Source organism: Mustelus asterias, chromosome 22 (genome assembly GCF_964213995.1).
Source record: "Mustelus asterias chromosome 22, sMusAst1.hap1.1, whole genome shotgun sequence".
Classification (NCBI taxonomy): Eukaryota; Metazoa; Chordata; class Chondrichthyes; order Carcharhiniformes; family Triakidae; genus Mustelus; species Mustelus asterias.
In genome coordinates, this window is record NC_135822.1 from 15,715,158 (window position 1) to 15,741,738 (window position 26,581).

General features: G+C 47.2%; 2 protein-coding genes across 4 annotated transcripts in view; one reads left to right on the plus strand and one right to left on the minus strand.

Annotated features, from left to right (window-relative positions):
• The window catches only part of LOC144509739 (MORN repeat-containing protein 1-like), a 203,865-nt gene extending 199,666 nt beyond the window's left edge, over positions 1-4,199 (minus strand). Inside the window, exon 1 of the mRNA XM_078238521.1 lies at positions 4,142-4,199. Coding sequence (XP_078094647.1) covers positions 4,142-4,196 — 55 coding nt within the window. The 5' untranslated portion in view covers positions 4,197-4,199. The remainder of the gene's footprint in view (positions 1-4,141) is intronic.
• Positions 4,200-23,732: 19,533 nt separating this feature from the next.
• rer1 (retention in endoplasmic reticulum sorting receptor 1) overlaps positions 23,733-26,581 on the plus strand; it is a 31,969-nt gene continuing 29,120 nt past the window's right edge. The window contains exon 1 of one of the 3 annotated variants that reach the window (XM_078238785.1): positions 23,733-23,872. The gene's annotated coding sequence lies outside the window, so the exon portion shown is untranslated. Of the gene's footprint in view, positions 23,873-24,486; positions 24,631-26,581 lie in introns of those variants that run through there. The other 2 variants (XM_078238788.1, XM_078238787.1) reach the window with 2 other exon arrangements.

A 26,581-nucleotide genomic window follows, 5' to 3' on the forward strand; every position in this document is an offset into this window, starting at 1 on the left:
TGTCAACCAATCTCAGTGACATGCTGTGTCTCTCATGAAGGGGTCCAGTCTTCACCACCGAAGATCTAAGCTGGGGATTGTCTCGAAATGTCACTCCATCTCAGACAGCCTCAACAAAGCCCACCTCGCAGGATTTCAATTTCATCTCCCGAGATTCCATTCCCCTAAATTCCCAATGATGCCCATAAACACCATATTACAGACATAACTTCACATCTTTGGCTGCACTGAACAGAACCTTATTGCTCTAAAGGAGTACCGTTGCCCCAATGGCCAGCAATGGAGTCACCAGCCCTTGGCTACCTTCTTCACCTAAGTCTGCCCCGTAGCCATTTTTCTGTTTAGAACCTGTTTCTCAGCTCCTCTCCTTTTAACTGGGTTCCCACACCATTTTTCTTCTTGCAAATGTGCAGCCCGCTCCCGGTTTGCGCATACACAAAAGCTCTGAGGCCAGTCAAGAGTTGAAGTTCTCAACCTCCGCTTTCAATATTAAAGTAAGTTTCACTTTCGTAACATTGTGCACAAGTTCGCTGCTGAATTTGTCTACATTACATTCAAAACGTAATCACTTTTGTTAAACACCTTTGGGGTTGGGAAGGTTTGGGGTTGAGTATGGCATGTGGGCATCGCTGGCTCTTGAGGTGGTGGTGAGCTGCTTTCTTGAACTGCTGCAGTCCATTTAGTGTGGGTACATCTATATTGCTGTTCGGGAGGGACCCAGCGATAGTGAAAGAACGACGATATATTTCCCAGTCAGGATGGTGATTGGCTTGGAGGGGAACTTGCAGGTGCTGGTGTTCTAGTCCCTTTTAGATGGTAACAGTCATGGGCTTGGAAGGTGCGATCTAAGGAGCTTGGTGAGTTCCTGCAGTGCATTTTCTAGTGTATCACTGCTGCCACTGTGTGTCAGTGGTGAGGGGAGTGAATGATTGAGGATGGGGTACCAATCAAGTGTACTGCGTTATCCTGAATGGTGTTGAGCTTCTTAAGTGCTGTTGGAGTTGCACTCATCCTGCCATGTGCACAGTATTCCATCGCACTCCTGGCTTGTGCTTTGTAGATGGTGGACAGGTTTTGCGGAGTCAGGAGATGAGCCACATGCTGCAGGATTCCCAGTAGTCACAGTGTTTATATGCCCAGTCGAGTTCAGTTTCTTGTCAATGGTTGTGGTAACTTGAGATCACAAATAAGGAAGCTGAATGTGTTGCTTAAAAGAAGGAACTTCTTTATATCAATAAATAACAAAGTTTAACAATAACATTAACTCGGCAGAACAGTAATATCTATGAAAACAGGAGCACTAGTAAAACAGATCTTGCTTACAGGTCATCCTCTTGCAGACTGCAAAACTTGCCAAAGCCCACACATGCTCAGAAGCCTCAACAGATGCCAGTCAAATAATTACATAGGAGAAAGGCTGATAAGAACACTCTGTACTCAAATGATACTCTGTGACAATTGTAACCATGATGTGGAGATGCCGGCGTTGGACTGGGGTGAACACAGTAAGAAGTCTCACAACACCAGGTTAAAGTCCAACAGGTTTATTTGGTAGCAAATACCATAAGCTTTCGGAGCACTGCTCCTTCGTCAGATGGAGTGGAAATGTGCTCTCAAACAGTGCAAACAGACACAAAATCAACTAACTTGATTTTGTGTCTGTTTTGCACTGTTTGAGAGCACATTTCCACTCCATCTGACGAAGGAGCAGTGCTCCGAAAGCTTATGGTATTTGCTACCAAATAAACCTGTTGGACTTTAACCTGGTGTTGTGAGACTTCTTACAATTGTAACTCCCAGGATGTTGATAGTGGAGAATTCAGCGATGGTAATGCCATTGAATATCAAAGGGCAATGGTTAGATTCTCTCTTGTTGGAAATGGTCATTGCCTGACACGTGTGTGTGGAAATGTTATTTGCCATGTGTCACCCCAAGCCTGGATATTGTCCAGGTCTTTCTGCATATGTACATGGACTGCTTCAGTATCTGAGGAGTCACAAATAGTGTTGAACATTGTTGAATCATCAGCGAACGTCTCCACTTACGATCTTACGATGGAAGGAAATTCATTGATGAAGCAGCTTAAGATTGTTGGGCCTGGGACACCACCATGAGGAACTCCTGCAATGATGTTCTGGAGCTGAAATGATTGACCTCCAACCACCACAACTATTTTTCTTTGTGCCGGGTATGAATCCACCAATGACTTTAACAAGGTCCACAATGTGGACCTCTTAGAATACGAGCTCCCAGAATAAGGTGTTAATGGTTTGTCCAATCAGGGAGCCTTGTATGTGTACATAATGTGGAGTGTCAGGGTTACTGGCACTCCAGGTTTATACTCTGTATGAGGAAGTAGCTGTCTGAGTGTTGGTTACTATGTAAATAAATCTAAATTTGGTGAAGGGACTCTAGCCTTGGAGGAGTTATTTCAACTCCGACCAACAGAGAGATTTCCCCGATTCCCATTGACCTTAGTTTTGTTAAGGCTCCTTAATGCCATTCTTGGTCAAATGCTGCCTTGATGTCAATGACAGTGACTCTCACCTAACCTCTGGAGTTCAGCTTCTTTGTCAATGTTGAAGAAGGGGTGAAAGGTGGTCAGGAGCTGAGTGACCCTGGCAGAATACATAATGAGCATCAGTGAGCAGGGTATTACTAAGCAAGTGCCGCTTGATAGCAGTGTCAATGGCACTTTCCATTGAGAGCAGGTGGAGCTATGATTTGTTGGGTTGAATTTGTCCTGATGTGTGTGTGCAGGACGTAGCTTTTAAAAGTTTAGTTTAAAGTTTATTTATTAGTCACAAGTATGCTTACATTAACACTACAATGAAGTTCCTGTAAAAATCCCCTAGTCGCCACACCCCGGCGCCTGTTTGGGTACACCGAGGGAGAATTTAGCATGGCCAATGCACCTAACCAGCATATCTTTCGGACTGTGGGAGGAAACCGGAGTACCCGGAGGAAACCCACGCAGACACGGGGAGAATGTGCAAACTCCGCACAGACAGTGCCCCAAGCAGGGAATCGATCCCAGGTCCCTGGTGCTGTGAGGCAGCAGTGCTAACCACTGTGCTACCCCTGGGCAATTTTCCACATTGCCAGGTAGATGTCAGTGCTGTAACCCTTGAGAAGGTGGTGGTGAACTTCCTTCTTTGTAGCACGGTGGTACAGTGGTTAGCACTGCTGCCTCACAGTGCCAGAGATCCAGGTTCAATTCCAGCCTCAGGTGATTGTGTGGAGTTTGCACATTCTCCCCGTATTTGCATGGGTTTCCTCCAGGTGCTCCGGTTTCCTCCCACACTCCAAAGAAGTGCGGGTTAGGTTGATTGGCCATGCTAAACTGCCCCTTAGTGTCAGGGGGATTAGCAGTGTAAATATGTGGGGTTACGGGGATAGGGCCTGGATGGGATTGTTGTTGGTGCAGGCTCGATGGGCCGAACGGCCTCTTTCTGCACTGTAGGGATTCTATGATTCTTGAATTGCTGCAGTCCATGTGGCATAGGTAGGAAGGAAGTTAGGAAGGAAGTTCTAAGATTCGGACCCAGCGACAGTGCAGGAACGGTGAAGGGTAGAGTGAGTGCTTAAAGTTTAGGACCGGGGCACCATGGTGACATAGTGGTTAGCACTGCTGCCTCACAGCGCCAGGGATCCGGGTTCAATTCCCGGCTTGGGCAATTGTACGGAGTCTGCATGTTCTCCCCGTGTGCGCGTGGGTTTCCTCCAGGTGCCCCGGTTTCCTCCCACAGTCCAAAGACGTGCGAATTAGGTGGATTGGCCATGCTGAATTGCCCCTTAGTGTCAGGGGGGCTAGCAGGGGAAAATACGTGGGGTTATGGGGGATAGAGCCTGGGTGGGATTGTTGTTGGTGCAGACTCGATGGGCTGAATGGCCTCTTCCTGCACTTTAGGGATTCTATGATTCTAGAGTTGGGGTTTAGGGTTATAGTTCATGGTTGAAATTCGAGTAACTGGTCAGAGACAGGATTGTGCTGGGGGTTATAATTAGTGCGTGCATATTTTAAAAAATCATTGACAGCATCTTGTCAATAGCAACAACACCGTGTGTACCAGGCAGCCTGGTCAAACCTTTACCCGGCCGGCCACTCTGCCCCTTTACCCGGGACTCTCCCGCTCTCACCGTGCCGCAGTTGCTGCTTCACTTCTCCCACATAACGGCCTGAAGCGGACTCCATCGCAGCGCGGCCCCGGCACCAGTAACGTCGCCTCCCATTGGTCCATCTGCCGGCACCGTTGCCAGGGAGAACCCACCAATCGCGATGCAGAGTTTCCACCGAGTCCAGTCCCCCGCCCCGCCAACGGCCAGCAAGGTGGGCAAGATAGTCCCCAGCAACTATTCCTCCCAGCAGCTGGTCCTCCCAGGAGCTGAGGCTGCCAGGAACTGGTCCTCCCAGCAATTAGTCCTCCTAGTTTTTGTGTCATCCCCAAGCCATAATCAATTCTGCTCCATACCATGGGCAGGAATCTCACACTGCCCCCCCCCCCCCCCCCACCACTGAGAGTGTTGGAGCTGGGGATAAAATGACTGTGACTGTGATGGATATGTATAAACATACAAATTAGAAACAAGTTTAAAGTTTGGAGTCGGCCATTTGGCTTCTTGAGCCTCCTTCGCTATTTGACAAGATCATGCCATAAGATGTGGCCTCAACACCACTTTCTTGCCACGCCCTATACCCTTTGACTCCCCTTGTCAATCAAGAATTAACTCAGCCTTAAAAATATTCAATTCCCCAGTCTCCACAGCTTCTGAGAAAGAGATTTCCGCAGACTAATGTCCCTCTGAGAGAAAAAAATTCCTCTCATCTCCGTCTTAAATGGACCTCCTTATTTCTAAGCTGTGCCCTGAGTTCTAGTCTCTCCCACAAGGGAAACATCCTTCCAGCATTCAAGACCCCTCAGGATCTTAAATGTTTCACTGAGGTCACCTCTTAATCTTCTAAACTCCCATGGATACCAGCCAATCCATTAAACCTTTCTTCCTAAGACAATTACTTCATCTCAGGAATTAGTCAACTGAACCTTCTCTGAACTGCTTCAAATGCAATTATATCCTTTCTTAACTAAGCCCAAAACTGTACACAGCAGTCTCACCAATGCCCTGTATAAGTGTAGCAAAACTGGAGTAGGATGAGTCTTGTTAACCTCCTTCTCCAGCTTCCTGTACAGTGGAGATCTCCTTGCATCAAGGATGTAGGGTTGCCAACCCTCCTGTATTGCCCAGGAATTAAAGATTAGCTGCTGAGATGTTGCTGGGAGAAAATCAGGCATTTACAAAAATGAAGTCTACAACACTTTATGTTTATCTGTAAAAATGTTGGAAACTGGAAGAAAGTCTGTTTGGGCTGGGAGGTCGTTTGATAAAATCTCCAGGCAAATGTCCAAATAGAGTCGGCAAAGCTACAAGGAAATCATGTGACTACTACATTTAAGCTTTGGTTGGCCTCAGCAGTATCTGCTTCAAGTGCAGGATTCTGTATCTACTGGCTGAACAAGCTTGGATCCAGACTCCAAGTAAAACGCTTCTTGCGAGTCCCAGATCTGTCCTCCTTTATGCCTCAACTTCAAACTCTGACCTCCTGCCCACCCAATCTGGGACACCAGGGGTTCACAATTTGACATTTGTTGAACATAATTCTTTACCCTCTTAGTGACAAACGGTGTGTGACCACAGTGCGGAGGGTACAGAGATTCACATGGATGTTGCCAGGGATGGAGAATTCTAGCCAATAGGGAAGAGTCAATAGTCTGGGCTTGTTTTCTTGAGAACAAAGGAAGCTGAGGGGAGATTTAATTGAAGCATTTATAATTATGAGGAGCCCAGATAGAGTGAATGAGAAAGATATATTTCCCTTAGCATGAGGTCAATAGCTAATTTTAAAGTCATTAGTGGAAGAATTAAAGAGGAAATGTCTTCACCAGAGAAAAGTTTAGTTTAAAGTTTATTTATTAGTGTCACAAGTAAGCTTACATTAACACTGCAATGAAGTTACTGTGAAAATTCCCTAGTCGTCACACTCCGACACCTGTTTGGCTAGGACGCACGACCAACTTCTTAAGAGAACTAAGGATAGGCAACAAATCCTGGCCATTCTGGCAATGCCAAATATCATAGAATCCCTACAGTGCAGAAGGAGGCCATTTGGCCCATCAAGTCTGTACCAACAACAATCCCACCCAGACCCTATCCCCGTAACCCTACATATTTTTTAAAATTTAAGTTTATTTTTTAGTGTCACAAGTACTCCCCCAGTGGATTTTAAAGTTAGCATTTGATGGATTGGCTCCAATATTGACTAATCTCTTTCAAGCATCAATCAACACTGGCTGAATCAAGGGGAACATTATCAAATTCCTTAACCTGCAAAAGATAAAGAGTGGTGTGTGAGATAGGGAATCTTCCTCTCCTGGAGTTATCATAGAAACATAGAAGATAAATACAGGCGGAGGCCATTAGGCCCTTCGTGTCTGCTCTGCCATTCATCACTATCATGGCTGATCATCCAACTCAATAGCCTAATCCTGCTTTTTCTCCATAACCTTTGATCCCATTCACCCCAAGTGCTATACCCAGCCGCCTCTTGAAAACATTCAATGTTTTGGCATCAACTACTTCCTGTGGTAATGAATTCCACAGGCTCACCACTCTTTGGTGAAGAAATGTCTCCTCACCTCCATCCTAAATGGTCTACCCTGTATCCTCAGACTGTGACCCCTGGTTCTGGACTCCCCTCACCATCGGGAACATCCTCTCTGCATCTATCCTGTCTAGTCCTGTTAGAATTATATAAGTCTCTATGAGATTCCCCCCCTCATTCGTCTGAACTCCAGTGAAAACAATCCTAACCTAGTCAATCTCTCCTCATACATTAGTCCCACCATCTCTGGAATCAGCCTGGTAAACCTTTGCTGCACTCCCTCGAGAGCAAGAACATCCTTCCTCAGAAAAGGAGACCAAAAATGCACACAATACTCTAGGTGTGGCCTCACCAAGGCCCTGTATAATTGCAACAACACATCCCTGCTCCTGTGCTCGAAACCTCTCACAATGAAGGCAACATGCCATTTGCCTTCTTTACCGCCTGCTGCACCTGCATGCTTACCTTCAGTGACTGGCGCACAAGAACACCCAGGTCCCGCTGCATACTCCCCTCTCCCAATTTACAGCCATTCAGGTAGTAATCTGCCTTCTTGTTTTTGCTTCCAAAGTGAATAACCTCACACTTACCCAAATTATACTGCATCTGCCATTGATTAGCCCACTCACCCAACCTGTCCAGATCATTCTGAAGGGTCTCTGCATCCTCGTCACAGTTCACCCTCCCACCCAACTTGGTATCATTTGCAAACTTTGAGATGTTATATTTTGTTCCCTCATCCAAATCATTAATATATATTGTGAATAGCTGGGGTCCCAGCACCTATCCCTGTGGCACCCCACTAGTTACTGCCTGCCAATTTAAAAGGACCCATTAATTCCTACTCTATGTTTCCTCTCTGCCAACCAGTTTTCTATCCATCTCAATACACTTCCCCGATCCCATCCTCTATGGAGTGCCCCAGGGAACTGTGTTGGGACCTTATAGTCATCTTAACATGCATAAACAACTTTGCCAATAAGTTAAAAACAGGGTGTAACTATTAACAGATGACTGTGTGTGGTTTATACACCACAGAAAACTCAAGATCATATCAATTCATGCAAGATCATGGCTATCTGATCGAAGACAGAGGGTGGTGGTGAATGGAAAATTTTCGGACTGGAGGGAGGTTGCTAGCGGAGTGCCACAGGGATCAGTGCTTGGTCCTCTGCTCTTTGTGATTTTTATTAATGACTTAGAGGAGGGGGCTGAAGAGTGGATCAGTAAATTTGCTGATGACACCAAGATTGGTGGAGTAGTGGATGAGGTGGAGGGCTGTTGTAGACTGCAAAGAGACACAGATAGGATGCAAAGCTGAGCTGAAAAATGGCAGATGGAGTTTAACCCTGATAAATGTGAGGTGATTCATTTTGGTAGGACAAATTTAAATGTGGATTACAGGGTCAAAGGTAGGGTTTTGAAGATTGTGGAGGGTCAGAGAGATCTTGGGGTCCATATCCACAAATATCTGAAGGTTGCCACTCAAGTGGATAGAGCTGTGAAGAAGGCCTATAGTGTGTTAGCTTTTATTAACAGGGGGTTTGAGTTTAAGAGCCGTGGGGTTATGCTGCAACTGTACAGGACCTTGGTGAGACCACATTTGGAATATTGTGTGCAGTTCTGGTCACCTCACTATAAGAAGGATGTGGAAGCACTGGAAAGGGTGCAGAGGAGATTTACCAGGATGCTGCCTGGTTTGGAGGGTAGGTCTTATGAGGAAAGGTTGAGGGAGCTAGGGCTGTTCTCTCTGGAGCGGAGGAGGTTGAGGGGAGACTTAATAGAGTTTTATAAAATGATGAAGGGATAGATAGAGTGAACGTTCAAAGACTATTTCCTCGGGTAGATGGACCTATTACAAGGGGGCATAACTATAGGGTTCATGGTGGGAGATATAGGAAGGATGCCCGAGGTAGGTTCTTTACTCAGAGAGTGGTTGGGGTGTGGAATGGACTGCCTGCAGTGATACTGGAGTCAGACACTTTGGGAACATTTAAGCGGTTATTGGATAGGCACATGGAGCACACCAGGATGATAGGGAGTGGGATAGCTTGATCTTGGTTTCAGATAAAGTTTGGCACAACATCGTGGGCTGAAGGGCCTATTCTGTGCTGTACTGTTCTATGTTCTAAGATGATCAGGAATTGCAAAAATGGCAGAGCCAAGGGCATTCAGTGCCAGAAAATGCTCTGTCATTTGCATAGCCAACAAAAATGATCTGCTATTAGATAGCTTTAAGTTCTGCAGTCAAATCCTCCACCAGGTAGATACACAACCATATCCGAGGGCTCATCTCAAACCCAATCTGCAATGGGGTTTCCAAATCCAGCTGCTCACATCCAAAGGATTCCAGATGAGGAATATTTGACATTGCGATAAAAATGTCAGAGTTTTATTTGATCAAACATTAGTTCAGCCAATCCTGGTGTTTGCAAGGGATCAAGTTTCAGTTTATTTATTAGTGTCACAAGTAGGCCTAATTAACACTGCAATGAAGTTACTGTGAAAATCCCCGAGTCACCAAAGTCCGGCGCCTGTTCAAGGCCATAAAACCACAGACGATAGAAGCAGGAGCTTTGAGCCTGCTCCGCCATTCATTATGATCATGGCTGATCATCGAACCCAATAGCCTAATCCTGCTTTTTCCCCATAACCTTTGATCCCATTCGCCCCCAATGCTATATCCAGCCGCCTCTTAAACACCCGGAGGAAACACGTGCAGGCACGGGGAGAATGTGCAGACTCCGCACAGACAGTGACCCAAGCCGGGAATCGAACCCGGGTCCCTGGCGCTGTGAGGCAGCAGTGCTAACCACTGTGCCGTCCATGGTGAGCGATACAGAAAAGATTGAAGTGACCCAAAGACATGCTGCATGATTCTGCATGAATGGGAAATACATCCTTGATCAAAGATTTGGAATGGGAATCACTACAGAAAAGGAGGGAGGAAAGCTGACCAATCATCTTCTATAAGACTGGACTGTGGAAAATTGGCAGAAACATGTACCTGATGCTCTCTGGCAATGGCAAAACATGAGGTAACACAAACTACAAAGGCCTTTTGATTCCAAGACAGTGCATCAACAAATGTTCTTCCTAAGGACAATCCCACAGTGCAAGAAGCTGCCTCAGCACCAAAGTTTGCTCAATAAACCTCCTGCCAAGCACCTTGGGATAGCTTACTGTATTAAACGGGCAGCACAGTGGCTAGCACTGCTGCCTCACAGCACTAGGGAGCCGGGTTCAAATCCGGCCTAGGGTGGCTGTCTGTGTGGACTTTTGCACGTTCTGTTTGTGTCTGCGTGGGTTTTCTCCGGGTGCTCCGGAGTTCCCACCCACACTCCAAAAATGTGCGGGTTAGGTGCATTGGCATTCCTAAATTGACTCGAGTGTCAGGGGATAAGCAGGGTAAATATGTGGGGTAACGGGAATAGGGCCTGGGTGGGATTGTGGTCGGCGCAGACCCGATGGGCCGAATGGCCTCCTCCTGCACCGTGGGGATTCTGTGAAAAAGGCTATACAAATGCACGCTGTTGTTCTGGAACCATTGTCCTCCAAGAGTCAACAACTTGGAGAGCAGGGACGTCTGTACAGGAAAAGCAGAAACCCAGCTCTCAGCACAAGAGTGAGGGCTTTGTTCTGAGTTTTACTGGGTGACTGGCGTCAGACCAGCTGAGAGGGGCTGGCACAACTGCTGCATTCTGAAGCCACAGACTGAGAAAAAAGATTCCACTGTAAATTTGGGGGCTGCATTTTTGCCTCTCCCGGCTCCAGCACTGGGAAAAAGATTTGAGCCTGCTGCACGGGGCAGTGGAATTCAGAGCAGTGTTTAGACACAGATTCCACTGCGCCGGGGTGAGGGTGGGTGGGATCCAGGGTTCAGCTCCACCACTGTGTCATGTCTGGGCAATAAGTTACAGATAAGTACTCAATGGACTGATACTCTGTGTGAATGTAGGAAGTGGGTAGGATACAGTGCAGCAATTTCGCATTCACGTCAACAATAAAGCCGTGGATTTGATTTAGAAATTTATCTCTGCATCATGTACAAACGGATTCCTTTGTCTTTTTAAGCTGGCCGCGGGGAAGCTTGTTTCCAGAACGTGGAGCCCAATGTTCTTGGCACAGCGCCCGGGGCTGAGAGCAGAAACACTACATTCCATTGCTCAGCCGTCTCTCTCTCTCTCTTTCAGCTTCTTCCTGACCCTGCATGGAGCCCATTGCTTTGGGGAGCAGGCCATCTTGTGGTGAATTGAGGTGAGTTGGGCAAAACTGCAAAAGAGAAGCAGTTTCAGTTCCCCAAAAACTTTTTCTTCCCCCCTCCTCTCTGGCCTTCCCCCACGATCGGCCGTGGAATTTCACTGGGGTCTCTGATCGCCCGCCCACCTTCAGCTGTGAACCTGGGGACACGAGAGTCAGCTTTAAGAAATAAAAAGAGAAAATGCTGGAAATACTCAGCAGGTAAGACAGTATCAATCAACAGCAACATGCATCATACTTCATAGAATCCCTACAGTGCAGAAGGAGGCCATTCGGCCCATCGAGTCTGCACCGACAACAATCCCACCCAGACCCTATCCCCATAACCCCACATATTTACCCTAGCTAGTCCCCCTGACAGTAAGGAGCAATTTAGCATTGCCAATCAACCTAACCCGCACATCTTTGGACCGTGGGAGGAAACCGGAGCACCCGGAGGAAACTCATGCAGACATGGGGAGAACGTGCAGACTCCGCACAGATAGTCACCCAAGGCCTGTCCCTGGTGCTAAGCGGCAGCAGTGCTAACCACCTTGCCACCCTTACATAGTTATATGCAAACATATGAACCAGGGACAGGAGCAGGCCATTCAGTCCCTTGAGCCTGCTCCATCATAGAATCCCCACAGTGCAGAAGGAGGCCATTCGGCCTATCGAATCTGCACCGACAACAATCCCACCCATGCCCTATCCCCGTAACACCACATATTTACCCCCCTAATCCCTCTAACCTACGCATCCCAGGACACTAAGGGGCAATGTAGCATGCCTCACAGCTCCAGAGACCTGGGTTTGATTCTCAGCTTGGGTGACTGTGTGGAGTTAGCACATTCTCCCCGTGTCTGTGTGGGTTGCCCCCAGGTGCTCCAGTTTCCCCCCTCAGTCCAAAGATGTGCGGGTTAGGTGCATTGACCGTGCTAAATTGCCCCTTAATGAGGCACCATTCGATGAGATCATGTCCGATCTGATTGTGGCCTTAGCTCCACTATCCTGTCCCTTGGCAATCAAAACCCTATCAAACTCAGCCTTAGAAATATTTAGTGACCTGCAGCCTCCGCCGATCTCTGTGGAAGAGAACGCCACAGACTAATAGAACATAGAACAGTACAGCACAGAACAGGCCCTTCAGCCCACGATGTTGTGCCGAGCTTTGTCTGAAACCCAGATCAAGCTATTTCCTCCCCATCATCCCGAAGTACTCCATGTGCCTATCCAATAGCTTCTTAAATGTTCCTAAAGTTTCTGACTCCACTATCCCTGCAGGCAGTCCATTCCACACCCCAACCACTCTCTGCGTAAAGAACCTACCTCGGATATCCTTCCTATATCTCTCACCATGAACCCTATAGTTATGCCCCCTAGTTACCGCTCCATTCACCCGAGGAAATAGTCTTTGAACGTTCACTCTATCTATCCCCCTCATCATCTTATAAACCTCTATCCAAAGAGAAAAGCCCAAGTTCCCTCAACCTTTCCTCATAAGACCTACCCTCCAAACCAGGCAGCATCCTGGTAAATCTCCTTTGCACTCTTTCCAGTGCTTCCACATCCTTCTTATAGTGAGGTGACCAGAACTGCACACAATATTCCAAATGTGGTCTCACCAAGGTCCTGTACAGTTGCAGCATAACCCCACGGCTCTTAAACTCAAACCCCCTGTTAATGAACGCCAACACTAATGACCCACTGAGGGAAGAGATTTCTCCTCTTCTTGATCTTAAATGGAAAGCCTCTTATTTTGAAACGGGTCCCCCCCCCGGGTCTAGATTCCCCCACGAGGGGAAACATGCTGTCAGCATTTATCCTGTCAAACCTCCCTCAAAATCATATAGTCTAAGATCACATTCTATTCTTCTGAACTCCAATGAGTGCACTGTACACAAATCTACTCAACCTTTCCTCAGAAGATAACTTTCAACAGTTTGTGGACATTTGCATCTGGGGGGCGGTGGGGGGGGGGGGGGGGGCAGGGGCAGGGGCGGGGGGGGTGGTTGGAGGGGGGTGGGGATGGCATCTGTACTGTTATTGATAAACTCCCCATTCCCAAACCTCACTCACCCACTGAAGCAGGGGATGAGAGTAGATGCCCATGGGGAGGGGGGAGGGCAACTATGGGACAATGACCAGCTTGGAGGGGAGTGGGGGTGGGATTTGGGTCTCTCTCTCTCACCCCTGGGCTGAGGCACCTTCATTCTGGCACAATCTGCCGCCATCTTGTCTCCTCACTCACCCAGATCCTGTCAATCAGCATCCTCCCTCCCTCTCGCTCTCGGAAGTGGCTTGGAAATGGTGGATGTGTTGGTTGTCATCTTCCAAAATCTGACAGATTCTGGAACAATCCTGGCAGGTTGGACGTGGCAAATGTAACCCCGCTATTTAGGAAAAGGAGGGAGAGTGAAAAGTGGAAATTAGAGACCGGTTAGTCTAACATCAATAGTTGGGAAAATACTAGAGTCGATTTTAAAGGATACGATAACAGGACACTTCAAAAATATCAACGAGATTCGACAAAGTCAACATGGGGTCATGAAAGGGAAATTACGTTTGACAAACTTACTGGTGTTGTTTGAGGACTTAACTGGTAGAATAGATAGGGGAGAACCAGTGGATGTGATGCATCTGGATTTTCAGAAAGCTATTGATAAATACCCACCTAAGAGGTTAGTGTGCAAAATTAAAGCACATGGGATTGGGGGGGCGGTAATATGTTGGCATGGATTGGGAATTGGTTAGCAGACAGGAAATAGAGAGTGGGAATAAATGGGTCTTTCTCAAAGTGTCAGGTGGTGACTAGTGGGGTTCTGCAGGAATCTGCTTGGGCTCCAGATGTTCACAATACACATCAACGTTACGGATGCGGGAACAAAATGTGATATTTCCAAGTTTGCTGATGACACAAAAGTTGGTGGGAATGTGAGTGGGGAGGAGGATGTTAAGAGGATTCAGAATGATTCAGACAAATTGAGTGAGTGGGCAAATACGTGACAGATGCAGTATAACATGGATAAATGTGAAGTTATCCACTTTGGACAGAGAAAGAAAGGCAGAGTATTATTTAAACAATGATAAATTGGAAAATGTTGACATACCAAGAGACCTGGATGTCCTTGTACACCAGTCACTGAAAGCAAGCACGCAGGTGCAACAAGCAGTGAGGAAGGCAAATGGTATGGTAGCCTTCATTGCAAGAGGACTTGAGTACAGGAACAAGGATGTCTTACTGCAGCTGTACAGGGCTTTGGTGAGACCGCATCTAGGGCAGAATTTTCCATCCCGCCCGCCACAGGAATCGTAGCAGGTGGAAGCGGGGGGGGGGGGGGGGGGGGGTGGAGGACCATGCAAAGATCCGTTGACCTCGGGTGGGATTTTCCGGTCTTGGGGTGAGCGCGGCTAAAAAATCCAGCCCCTGGAGTATTGTGTGCGGTCTTGGTCTCCTTATCTAAGAAAGGATACACTTGCCATAGAGGAAATGCAACAAAAGGTCACCAGATTGGGATGGCAGGATTGTCATCTGAGGAGAGATTGGGTCAACTGGGCCTGTATTCACTGGATCGAATTGAAACGTATAAAATTCTGACAGGGCTGGACAGACCGGATGCAGAAATGTTGGTTCCTCTGGCTGAGGGGTGGGGGGGTTCTAGAACAAGGGGTCACAGTCTCAGGAGAGAGGATGGGCCATTTAGAGATGAGATGAGGAGAAACCTCTTGACTCAGAGGGTGGTGAACCTGTGGAATTCTCTACCGCAGAAAGCTGTGGAGGCCAAGTCACTGAATATGTTTAAGAAAGCAATAGATAGATTCCTAGACTAAACGTGTCAAGGGGAATACACAGGGATTGAGATAGAGGATCAGCCATGATCATATTGAATGGTGGAACAGGCTCAAAGGGCCAAATGGCCTATTCCTGCTCCTGTTTTCTATGTTTCTACCTCCTCTATTATTATATTTTAAAATATCTTTTATTATTGTATTCATGTAACGCCTTTAATATATTAAAACACCCTGGGTGTTTCGCAGGAGCATAATTTGACACCGAGCCACATAATGTGATATTACAGCAGATCATCGATGTCTGAATCTTTTGCCAAAGAAGTATCTTAAAAGAGAAACGTGAGGTAGAGAGGAGGAGAGGCTCCAGGAGGGAATTCCAGAGCTTATGTTCGAGGCAGCTGAAGACATAGTCGCCAAATGTGTCATGAATAAAATCAGCAAAGCTCAAGAGGCCAGAATTAGAGGAGTACAGGTACCTTGGTGCCAATTCTGATAAAAGGTCACCGACCTGAAACATTAACTGTTTCTCTCTCCACAATTGCTGCCAGGCCTGCTACCTGTTTATGATGTGGAGATGCCGGCGTTGGACTGGGGTAAACACAGTAAGAAGTTTAACAACACCAGGTAGAAGAAGGGGCTCAGAGCCTCGAAAGCTTGTGTGGCTTTTGCTACCAACTTAACCTGTTTATAGCATTTTCTCTTCGGATTTCGAGCTTTTGAAGAGGGTACCAGGGCCTTGCTCTGATGTCCTCATTCCCCTACCTTCCAGCGGCAGTGACAGACACTGAGGAGCAAGAACTTTGCTGATGTTTGTCCTTTTCATGGCCCTCGGGTACCAAGATCAATTGCAGCTCCGCCTATCGTCCCAGTTAACAACCGTCCAGATTGAAACTAGACTCGAGGTTTCAGAGGTCCTATTTTGTGTTAAGACTGAAAGATTGTCGCTTCCCACAAATCCCTCCAATCAGGTTTATGACCACAGTAAGAAGTCTCACAACACCAGGTTAAAGTCCAACACGTTTATTTGGTAGCATAAGCTTTCGGAGTGCTGCTACCAAATAAACCTGTTGGACTTTAACCTGGTGTTGTGAGAATCTTACTCTTGAGGTGTTTATCATATTCGTGGGTGGTACACTCTTCCAGTTTGCGATGCTGCTTAACAAGAATGTTCTTTGTCTGCCTCGATTCCTTTTGGCATCCATCTTTCCCATTGGCATCAGACTTTCTACATCATGATTTTTTATTATTTGTCCAAGAAATTCCAACTGTATCTTCCTGAACTTGGTTAGCGGAGTTCTTTTGGGTTTCAGATTTGACCAGCGCTTCTTCATTGGTCGTGTGACTTGGTCCAAGATGTCTTCATTACAGCCTCACATTTGTGGCATCACTAAGCCTGTCTATCCCATCACTGTAACATTGCCCGCCTCAACTCCTCTGCTGCTGAAACCCAGATCCATGAATTGTTCCCCACTCACATTCCCACCAACTTTTGTGTCATCAGCAAACTTGGAAATATTACATTTGGTTCCCTCATCCGTAACGTTGATGTGTATTGTGAACATCTGGAGCCCAAGCACTGATTCCTGCGGAACCCCACTAGTCACCACCTGTTCCCTGTATTCCTGACTATTCCAATGGACTCCTGGCCAGACTCCCACATTCTGTGGGCCATCCAGAGCTCTGCTGCTGTGTTTTAATTAACAAGCCCTGTTCATTCATCAACCCTGCGCTCGCTCACCTACCTGGGCTCTGGATTACACAATGCCTCCATTTTAAACTTTTCATCCTTAATTCCAAATACCTCCAACTTTTCTTTTGCAAAAATATACTTTATTGATAAAATATCTGAAAGAAGATTACAAATATTTCAAAGTGGTCATTGCAGAAAGTGCAATGATATTTAAGTTGTCTACATAAATCACGTTGCACTCTGGGGGCTTCAATATGATTGCGCTGTATGTACTATTCACCCTTTATATTCAATGTGCGTCATTCATGGTGTACAGAGGGGGTTCTATACAATTCCCCTCCACTCTGACTGAAAAATCTTAGACAGTGACATTCCCTGTTGTGCCTCTGTGGCAGCGGCCCCCGAGCTTTAGTGCATCCCTCAGCACGTAGTCCTGGGCTTTGGAATGAGCCAGTCTGCAACACTTGGATGGGGACAACTCTTTGCACTAGAAGACCAACAAGTTTCAGTCAGACCAAAGAGCATCTTTCACTGAGTTGATGATCCTTCGCCACAGCTGATGTTTGTCTGGGTGTGCGTTCCTGGGAACAACCCGTAGACACAGAGTCCCCGTCCCTGGGAACAACCCATAGAGCAGAGTCCCCGTCCCTGGGAACAGCCCGTAGACACAGAGTCCCCGTCCCTGGGAACAGCCCGTAGAGCACAGAGTCCCCGTCCCCGGGAACAGCCTGTAGAGCACAGAGTCCTGCGTCCCTGGGAACAGCCCGTAGAGCACAGAGTCCCCGTCCCTGGGAACAGCCCGTAGACACAGAGTCCCCGTCCCTGGGAACAGCCCGTAGACACAGAGTCCCTGTCCCTGGGAACAGCCCGTAGAGCACAGAGTCCCCGTCCCTGGGAACAGCCCGTAGACACAGAGTCCCCGTCCCTGGGAACAGCCCATAGAGCACAGAGTCCCGCGTCACGGAGCTGCTTGGGATGAACCTCGACAAAAACCACCTCAATTCTCTCTGGACCTTCTTTGCAAAGGCACATTCCACACGGAGGTGGACAATGGTCTCTTCCCCACCACAGACACCTCGAGGGCAACGTGCGGATGGGGGTGAGACTCCAGGCGTGTAGGAAGGATCTGACGGGGGAGGGCCTTTCTCACCATCGGCTAAGCTCGATCTTGGTGCTTGTTTGAAAGTTCTGGTGATGAGGCATTCTGCCAGATGATTCTGACAGTCTGCTCAGGGAACCATCCGACAGGATCCACCTTCTCCTTTTCCCGTAGGGCCTCTAGGACGTTACGTGCAGACCACTGCCTGATGGACTTGTGGTGAAAGGTGTTTCTCTATAACTTTTTTCCACGAGGGACAGGTGGTACGGTTTATCTACTTGGAGCGTGGCCAGACCCGTCCTTCGCAACACTGGAGACAGGTAGAATCTCCGCATGTAGAGACACTTGGTGTTTGCGTACCGAGGATCTACGCACTGCTTGAAGCAGCTGCACGCAAAGGTGGCCATCAGGATTAGGGCAATGTTGGACACATATTTTCTCCCCTTTAACTCGAGGTTTGTACATCGTGTCGCTGTGAACACAATCCAGTTCTGACCTCAGATGAAGCAGAAAATGGCTCTGGGGATTGCCACAGCGCAGGAGTGAGGAATGGATCAGACCTGCGCTGCTTGCAGCAACACCGAGAGTGCCTCACACCTATCTCCTGCAAACACACAATCCTCGGATATACCTGCATTTCACTACACCTGACCTCCCCAAACTGCTAACAAAGAAAAGTACAGCACAGGAACAGGCCCTTCGGCCCTCCAAGCCTGCGCCGATCATGCCTGCCTAAACTAAAACCGTATGCACTTACGGAGTCTGTATCCCTCCATTCCCATCCTATTCATGTATTCATCTAGTTGCCCCTTAAATGCCGCTATCGGACCTGCTCCCACCACCTCCTCAGGGAGCACGTTCCAACATTCACCACCCTCTGTGTAAAAAAACTTGCCTCGCACATCTCCTCTAAACTTTTCCCCACGCACCTTAAACCTACTTGGACTGTCTCCCTTTGTCTCACGTTCATCCTTTAATGTCTTCCTTAAAACTTACTTCTTTGATGAAGATTCTGGCTATCTGCCTGAATATCCCCTTATGCGACTCAGTTTCAAGTTTTGCTTTATGACATTATTATTACATTAAAGGTGCTAAATAAATAAAAGTATCTGGTCAATAAAATGCTGTTATGGTGGAAATGACAAAGCTGTTCCCAGAAGGAAAGAAGAGGGAAGCGTCACTAAAACTTTATTCGCGGCCCCAACTTCTAAAGAGATTGGCCGAACAAACCTGATCTTTAAACACGTGATCCGGTGGGCTAGTGGATAATCCGTCACCTTTTTTTCTGAAGTGTCGCTCCCCAACCCGAACCAGGTCGTGCCTCTTTTTCAAACGCTTGGCTGCTGATTGTTTTCATAGAAATCATAGAAACCCTACAGTGCAGAAGGAGGCCATTCGGCCCATCGAGTCTGCACCGACCACAATCCCACCCAGGCCCTATCCCCACATATTTACCCGCTAATCCCTCTAACATACGCATCTTAGGATTCTAAGGGGCAATTTTTAACCTGGCCAATCAACCTAACCCGCACATCTTTGGACTGTGGGAGGAAACCGGAGCACCCGGAGGAAACCCACGCAGACACGAGGAGAATGTGCAAACTCCACACAGACAGTGACCTGAGCCGGGAATCGAACCCGGGACCCTGGAGCTGTGAAGCAGCAGTGCTAACCACTGCGCTACCGTGCCGCCCATACCATTTTCCAATACCTCTTCCTGAAGTCCAGCCAACAGAACTCCATTCAGCCATTCATTAACCTTCAAGCAGCTTATTTAGTTAGTGTGGGTGCTTCAGCAAACTGCAGTGTCTGTCTCTGTCAACATTGATGAAATGTTAGGCGTTTGATTTATTATTACAGGAAGTGAGATAAACTGCAAACCCATTCCAAAATGAAATCGCAGCAACCGGGGACCATTCAGCCTCGCTGTTCCACCATTCAGACAGATTATGACGGATCTGCATCTCAGCTCCGTTCACCTGCTTCTCTTTCAAATTCCCTAACACCCTTTCCCAGCAAAACTCCACACATTTCAATCCTGAAAATATCCAAGATCCAAACATCAAATCATCTTAAAACAGCTCAATTAATTCACTCGTCAACTTTCTAAACTGAATGTGAATACAAGCTAAGTTTTAGCAACCTGTCCTCAAAATGGGACGGCACGTAGTTAGTACTGCTGCCTCACAGCTCCAGGGACCCGGGTTCGATTCCCAGCTTGGGTCACTGTCTGTGTGGAGTTTGCACATTCTCCCCGTGTCCGTGTGGGTTTCCTCCGGGTGCTCCGGTTTCCTCCGCAAGGAACTACAAAAGGTCGTGAATGTAGTCCAATCCATCACGCAAACCAGCCTCCCATCCATTGACTCTGTCTACACTTCCCGCTGCCTCGGAAAAGCAGTCAGCTTGATCAAGGACCCCCACGCACCCCGGACATTCTCTCTTCCACCTTCTTCCTTCGGGAAAAAGATACAAAAGTCTGAGGTCACGTCCCAACCGACTCAAGAACAGCTTCTTCCCTGCTGCTGTCAGACTTTTGAATGGATCTACCTTGCATTAAGTTGATCTTTCTCTACACCCTAGCTATGACTGTAACACCACATTCTGCACTCTCTCATTTCCTTCTCTATGAATGGTATGCTTTGTCGGTATAGCACGCAAGGAACAATACTTTTCACTATGTTAATACATGTGACAATAATAAATCAAATCAAAATCCCACAGTCCAAAGGTGTGCGGGTTAGGTTGATTGGTCATGCTAAATTGTCCCTTAGTGTCCCAGGATGTGTAGGTTAGAGGGATTAACAGGGGTAAATCTGTGGGGATAGGACCGGGGGTGGGATTGTTGTCAATGCAGACTCGATGGGCTGAACGGCCTCCTCCTGCACTCTAAGGATTCTATTTTCTAACCCTTTAAGCTCAGATGTCATTCTGTGCTGTGTCGCCTCTAAGACTAATATAGACTTGCTGAGGTGCAGTGTTCAGACCTGGGACAACACAACTGAAGCTGTTGAACGGTCAGAAAAAGTTCAAATGTCACTAACGGGGAAAGAAATTTGCCATTGTCACCCATTCTGGTCTATACATCAGTCTAGTCGACTATTAACTGTCTGATGTACAAGCCACTCAGTTGTATCTCAGGGATAATTAGGGAAAGGTAATTAATTGCAACCTCGCAGCCAAGCCCATATCCCATGAATGTATTTTAAAAAGTGTGCAATACTCTGCCACAAATCATAGTTAGAGTGCATAAAGGTCTTTCGAGGAGAATTAGATGTTTGCTTGAAAAATAATAATAATAAATGGCTTGATTGTCAAGCTGAACTGGGTGTCTCATGTAAAGAAAAGCAATGGTGCTCATTTGATGCTTCCATTTCTGGACCAGGACATTCTATGGTGTCCTTGGGGTTCACCCTGACATTGGCCCCAGTGACTCTTCATGAGTTGAGAATGACAATAATCCATTTTAATGTAAAACTAATGTGCACGTTCGCGAACACACAGAGTGTGGTCAATAAGATTGGTGAGTACAGGCACAAGGTAGCCACGTGGGAATATGACATTGTTGCAATAACCAAAATCTTTTTTTTTGATTTCATTTATTATTGTCACATGTATTGGTACACAGTTAAAAGTATTGTTTCTTGTGCTATACAGATGGGTCGGCACTGCTGCCTCACAGCCCCAGGAACCCGGGTTCAATTCCCGGCTTGGGTCACTGTCTGTGTGGAGTTTGCACATTCTACCCGTGTCCACGTGGGTTTCCTATGGGTGCTCCGGTTTCCTCCCACAGTCCAAAGATGTGCGGGTTAGGTGGATTGGCCGTGCTAAATTGCCCCTTAGTGTCAGAGGGGCTAGCTAGGGTAAAATGCATGGGGTTGTGGGGATAGGGCCTGGGTGGGATTGTGGTCGGTGCAACTTGATGGGCCGAATGGCCTCCTGCACTGTAGGATTCTATGATAAAACATGCCATATATAGAGAAGGAAAGGAGAGGGTGCAGAATGTAGTGTTACAGTCATAGCTACGGTGCAGAGGAAGATCAACTTAATATGAGGTAGGACCATTCAAAAGTCTGATGGCAGCAGGGAAAAAGCTGTTTTTGAGTAAGTTGGTACGTAACCTCACTTATATATCTTTTTCCCGGTGGAAGAAGATGGAAGAGAGTATGTTGAGATGCGTGGGCTCCTTGATTATCCTGCTGCTTTTCCAAGGCAATGGGAAGTGTAGACAGAGTCAATGGATGGGAGGCTGGTTTGCGTGATGGACTGGGCTTCGTTCACGACCCTTTGTAATTTCTTGAGGTCTTGGGCAGAGCAGGAGCCAGACCAAGCTGTGATACAACCAGAAAGAATGCTTTCTATGGTGCATCAGTCGTAGCGGTCATGCCAAATTTCCTCAGCCTCCTGAGAAAGTAGAGGCGTTGGTGGGCTTTCTTAACTAAAGCGCAGCATGGAGGGACCAGGACAGGTTGTTGATGATCTGGACACTTAGAAACTTGAAGCTCCTTCGTCCCCATTGATGTAGATGGGGCACGTCCTCCACTACAGTTCCTGAAGTCGGTGGCTATCTTCTTCCAGATCTGGCTCAAAAAAGGGCAGGATTGTATTGAAAATGCCAGGTTGTTCAGGAAAGATAGCAGGAAGAATGGCCGGATTGATTAAGGAGAATACGGTATCACCGTGCTGGAGAGAAAGGGTGTCCTGGAAGATCAAGTACAGAATCAATCTGGTTAGAGTTATGAATTAATAGAGACACCATTACACTGTTGGGTGTATTATATGGGCCACCAACTAGTTGGAAAGATAAATAGAAGCAAATTTTCAGGGAAATTACAGAGAGGTGCAAGAACTATAGAGCAGTGAGGAAAAAAATAATTATTCTAATATATGTAATGGTGTAAAAGGGAGAGAGGTGAAGAATATCTGAGAGGTGTTCAGAGGTTCCTGGCCCAATAAGGAAGGAAGCATTGCTGGATCTGGGGAATGAGGTGGTTCAATTGGATCAAATGTCAATAGGGAAACCTTCAGGGAACACTGATCACAGGTTTGGGTTAGCTATGCAACCACACAGCAGAGAAATACTGTGCAGGGCTACAGGGATAAGACAGGGGGTGGGATTAACTGCGTGGGGCAGCATGGTGGCACAGTGGTTAGCACTGCTGCCTCGATTCCTGGCTTGGGTCACTGTCTGTGCGGAGTCTGTGCGCTCTTCCCATGTCTGTGTGGATTCCCTCCGGGTGTTCCAGTTTCCGCCCACAATCTGAAAGACGTGCTGGTTAGATACATTGGCCATGCTAAATTCTCCCTCAGTGGACCCGGACAGGCGCCGGAGTGTGGTGACTAGGGGATTTTCACAGGAATTTCATGGCAGTGTTAATGTAAACCTACTTGTGACACTAGTAAATAAACTTGTTCAAGCAGAGAGGGTGGCACGGTAGCACAGTGGTTAGCACTGCTGCTTCACAGCTCCAGGGACCTGGGTTTGATTCCTGGCTTGGGTCACTGTCTGTGTGGAGTTTGCACATTCTCCCCGTGTCTGCGTGGGTTTCCTCCGGGTGCTCTGGTTTCCTCCCACAGTCCAAAGATGTGTGGGTTAGGTTGATTGGCTATGCTAAAATTGCCCCTTAGTGCCCTGGGATGCGTAGATTAGCGGGTGGGATATGGGGGTAGGGCCTGGGTGGGATTGTGGTCGGTGCAGACTCGTTGGGCCGAATGGCCTCTTTCTGTACTGTAGGGTTTCTATGAGAGATAGCATGAGCAAAATGTCCTCCTGCTATGCTATGCAGTAACCATACCATGACTTTTTTAAATTCATTCATGGGTAGCATTTATTGCCCATCCCTTGTTGCCCTTGGAGGGCAGTTGAGTCAACCACATTGCTGTGGCTCTGGAGTCACATGTAGGCCAGACCAGGTAAGGACGGCAGATTTCCTTCCCTGAAGGACATTAGTGAACCACACCCAACAATGGTTTCATGGTCATCAGCAGATTCTTAATTCCAGATTTTAAAAAATTATTTAATCTGCTGTGGCAGGACGCAAACCCAGATCTCCAGAACATTAGTTGAGTTTCTGGATTAATAGTCTAGCAATAATACCATTAGGCTTTTGCGTCCCCCTAGGGAGTGTGTCTGCATCTTTCAGAGTTTGCTGAAGGCAGTGCTGCAGGAAAATATGTTGCAACCTCCTCTCACTCCTGTGCATGGGACAGGGGTGAGGTTGATGTGGCAACACAGGGAGCGGAGCGCCGCACAGTCGATGGGGAGCTGATCGATGTTGTCGAGTGTCTGCTGGTGTGGCCTGGGCGGCAGCGGGAGCGAGGCCGCGGTGACGTGTTGAGTTGGGGAGTGGAGGCCGCTGCGAGAGAGAGAGAGAGCGCGAGCGAGCGGCTGTTCAGGTGAGAGAGAGAGTGAGGCCAGGGGAGCCACCTCAGGGCAGTTTCAATGTGACAGGAGAACCCGGAATACCCTCACACTGGCGGTGGCGCTGGGCAGCCCTTTCCCCCCCCCAGCTCGGCCTCCCGCGGCGGGCTTTCAGGGAGATGCCGCGGCCTGTGTGAGAGAGAGGGGACCGGAAGCTGCCGGCGGCCGCGCGGGGCATGGCGGGAGTTGTAGTTTCCCGGCGGGCCCCGGCGCGTTCTGGCAGACGGCCGGGACTGATCGGGAGGACTACAAATCCCAGCCTCCACTGAGAGGCCGCACACACATCCTCCTTCAGAGACACACCGACCGGCCAAGATTGCTCAGTGAGAGCCGATCCTTTCCGCTGCAGTTCACTCTCCTTTTGGTGTTAAGCTCCGTTATGCCCGTTTTAAGATCACCCTGAAGTTAAAAGCGGGCAAAGGGTGAGGGGAGTCCCCCGCGGTGGGTTGTGGGGAATGTAGTTCCTCACTGGCAGATACCAATGGGAGGAGTGGGCAAGAGGACTACAAATCCCATGGTGCAGCGCGGGGTGCAGTCCCCTGCCTGGGTAGAGCTCTTACCTGGACTGCTGTCAGTCAAACCCACTGCTTCCAAATGGTGTCTCAACCCAGCTGAAACTCTCTTTCTCTCCAGAGGTGCAGGCCTCAGGCTACTACCAACAACTTACAGATGACAGATGTTTCCTTAGTGGTGCCCTGAACCTTGGCTTTCAGCTTCATAGAAACTGCTCTGGGTTTGTTATTTGAGGAAACTTATTCTAAATGTATAAATAATTTGATTTTTTTCACAGTCTGATCTAATCACTCAGTTTTGAGTGAGTATTGCCATTTATGCCACGGATTGACCCATGATCTTGAGCAGTGCTGACAAGGACAATGAGGAGTGAACTCCAACCTTTTGTCACCCGTAGTTTTATTTGATCTCAGTCACTGACAGTAGCTTTTTAATAATCTGTTCAGGGTTGGTATGTGTGAAGTAACTTACTGTATACTTGGATGTCGTAATCGCAAGAAGAGTACAAGTTGCACTGGTGTATTCTGGCTTACCGTCTGAAATATTTTTTCTACTTTTGCTTTCTGTTGTGGTGGGCCACTTTGTTTCATGTATAGAGAGCTGCAAATGCCCAGCGATGTTTCACTCCTCCTTTCTTTCCTTAGTTGTTGATGTTACAGCAGCCTCGGATGCATTTGTTGGTTGCTATGTCAGGATTTTGCGCTGGTTGTGTGGTTGTCCACAACTTCCCAAGTGATGTTGTTGTACTCCAGTGATAACGTGGGCACAGGAGTGGGCCTTTTAACTCTTAGTGCTTGTTCCAATATCAGTTAAAGTATGGCTCTTTTTTCTCTTAACTCCATAAGACATAGGAGCAGAAGTAGAAGGCCATTCGACCCATCGAGTTTGCTTTGCCATACAATAAGATAATGACAGATCTGATGTGATAATCCTCAATTCCACTTTCCTGCCTTATCTCCTTGACCCTACTGATTAGGAATCTGTTTATCTCAGCCTTGAACATACTTAACTACCAGCCTCTACAGCCCTCTGTGGTAAAGAATTCCAGATTCACTACCCTTTGAGAGAAGAAATTCCTCCTCCTCTGTCTTAAATGGGCAACCCCTTACTCTGAGATTATGCCCTTTAGTCCTAGACTCTTCCACAAGGGAACAACTTCTCAGCATCTACTCTGTCAACCCTCCTCAGAATCCTATATGTCTCAACAAGGTTGTCTCTCATTCTTCTAAACTCCAAAGAGTACAGGCCTAATCTGCTCAACCTCCTCTGATAGAAAAACTCCTCCATTCCCGGGACCAACTTCATGAACCTCCTCGGGATTGTCTCCAATATATCTGCTTGCCTTGGTTCCTTAAACCCTGTATATGCTTGACCAACAGAATTCTATCATCTCAGCTTTGAAATGTTCAATTGGTTCCCAGCCTCAGTACCAAAAATGACCAGTCAGGTTGCATCTCGCTTACAATTTCTGTGAAGTTAAGTTTGAAAAAACGGGATATTCAGTTTAGAATATACGCCAATTTCTTAATCTCTGGTAATTAATGACCAATAGTGGATCTGTCACTGCAGAGGTTAGGATATTGTTATTACAAACGTCAAAATAATCTAGAATGTTGGTAATAGACCACAGAACCCAACTGCGCAGATAAGAGATCAGGTTCGATCATTGGTCTGCATCGAGCTATCCAACCTTAGCCAAAGCAGCAGTTGGGATAATACAGTTAAGAGTTCCTTAAACCAGAGAGGTTAAGATTATTTAGGGCTACAGTTCCTAATTCTTATCTTGCTGGACTCATATCCAGTCTGAGCCAGTGTCTTCAGCAGAGCAAGAATGAAAGAGAAAAGTAAATTGTTTCACTGTGTTAAATCTGTACTGAGCATTTTCTGAATTATTTTTCCCATTTTGAAGGTGTTGAGCTCCTGGTGGGTCTCGGTGTGGCCTTTTTAACAACTTTGAGTTGTGGGTGAGCAGGAGCAATCTGGACTGAACTAACACCAACTGACACGTTAAGCACATAGTTAAAGGTTTAAAACCATAAAACTATTTCCATATCTCGAACACACTGATTTCACAGTGAAATTCAGAATGTGCTAACTACACAGACTGAGAAACAGCAATTAGGAGATCACTGATTTTTACTGCAGTGATCATTCTTGGTAATTCAAGACGA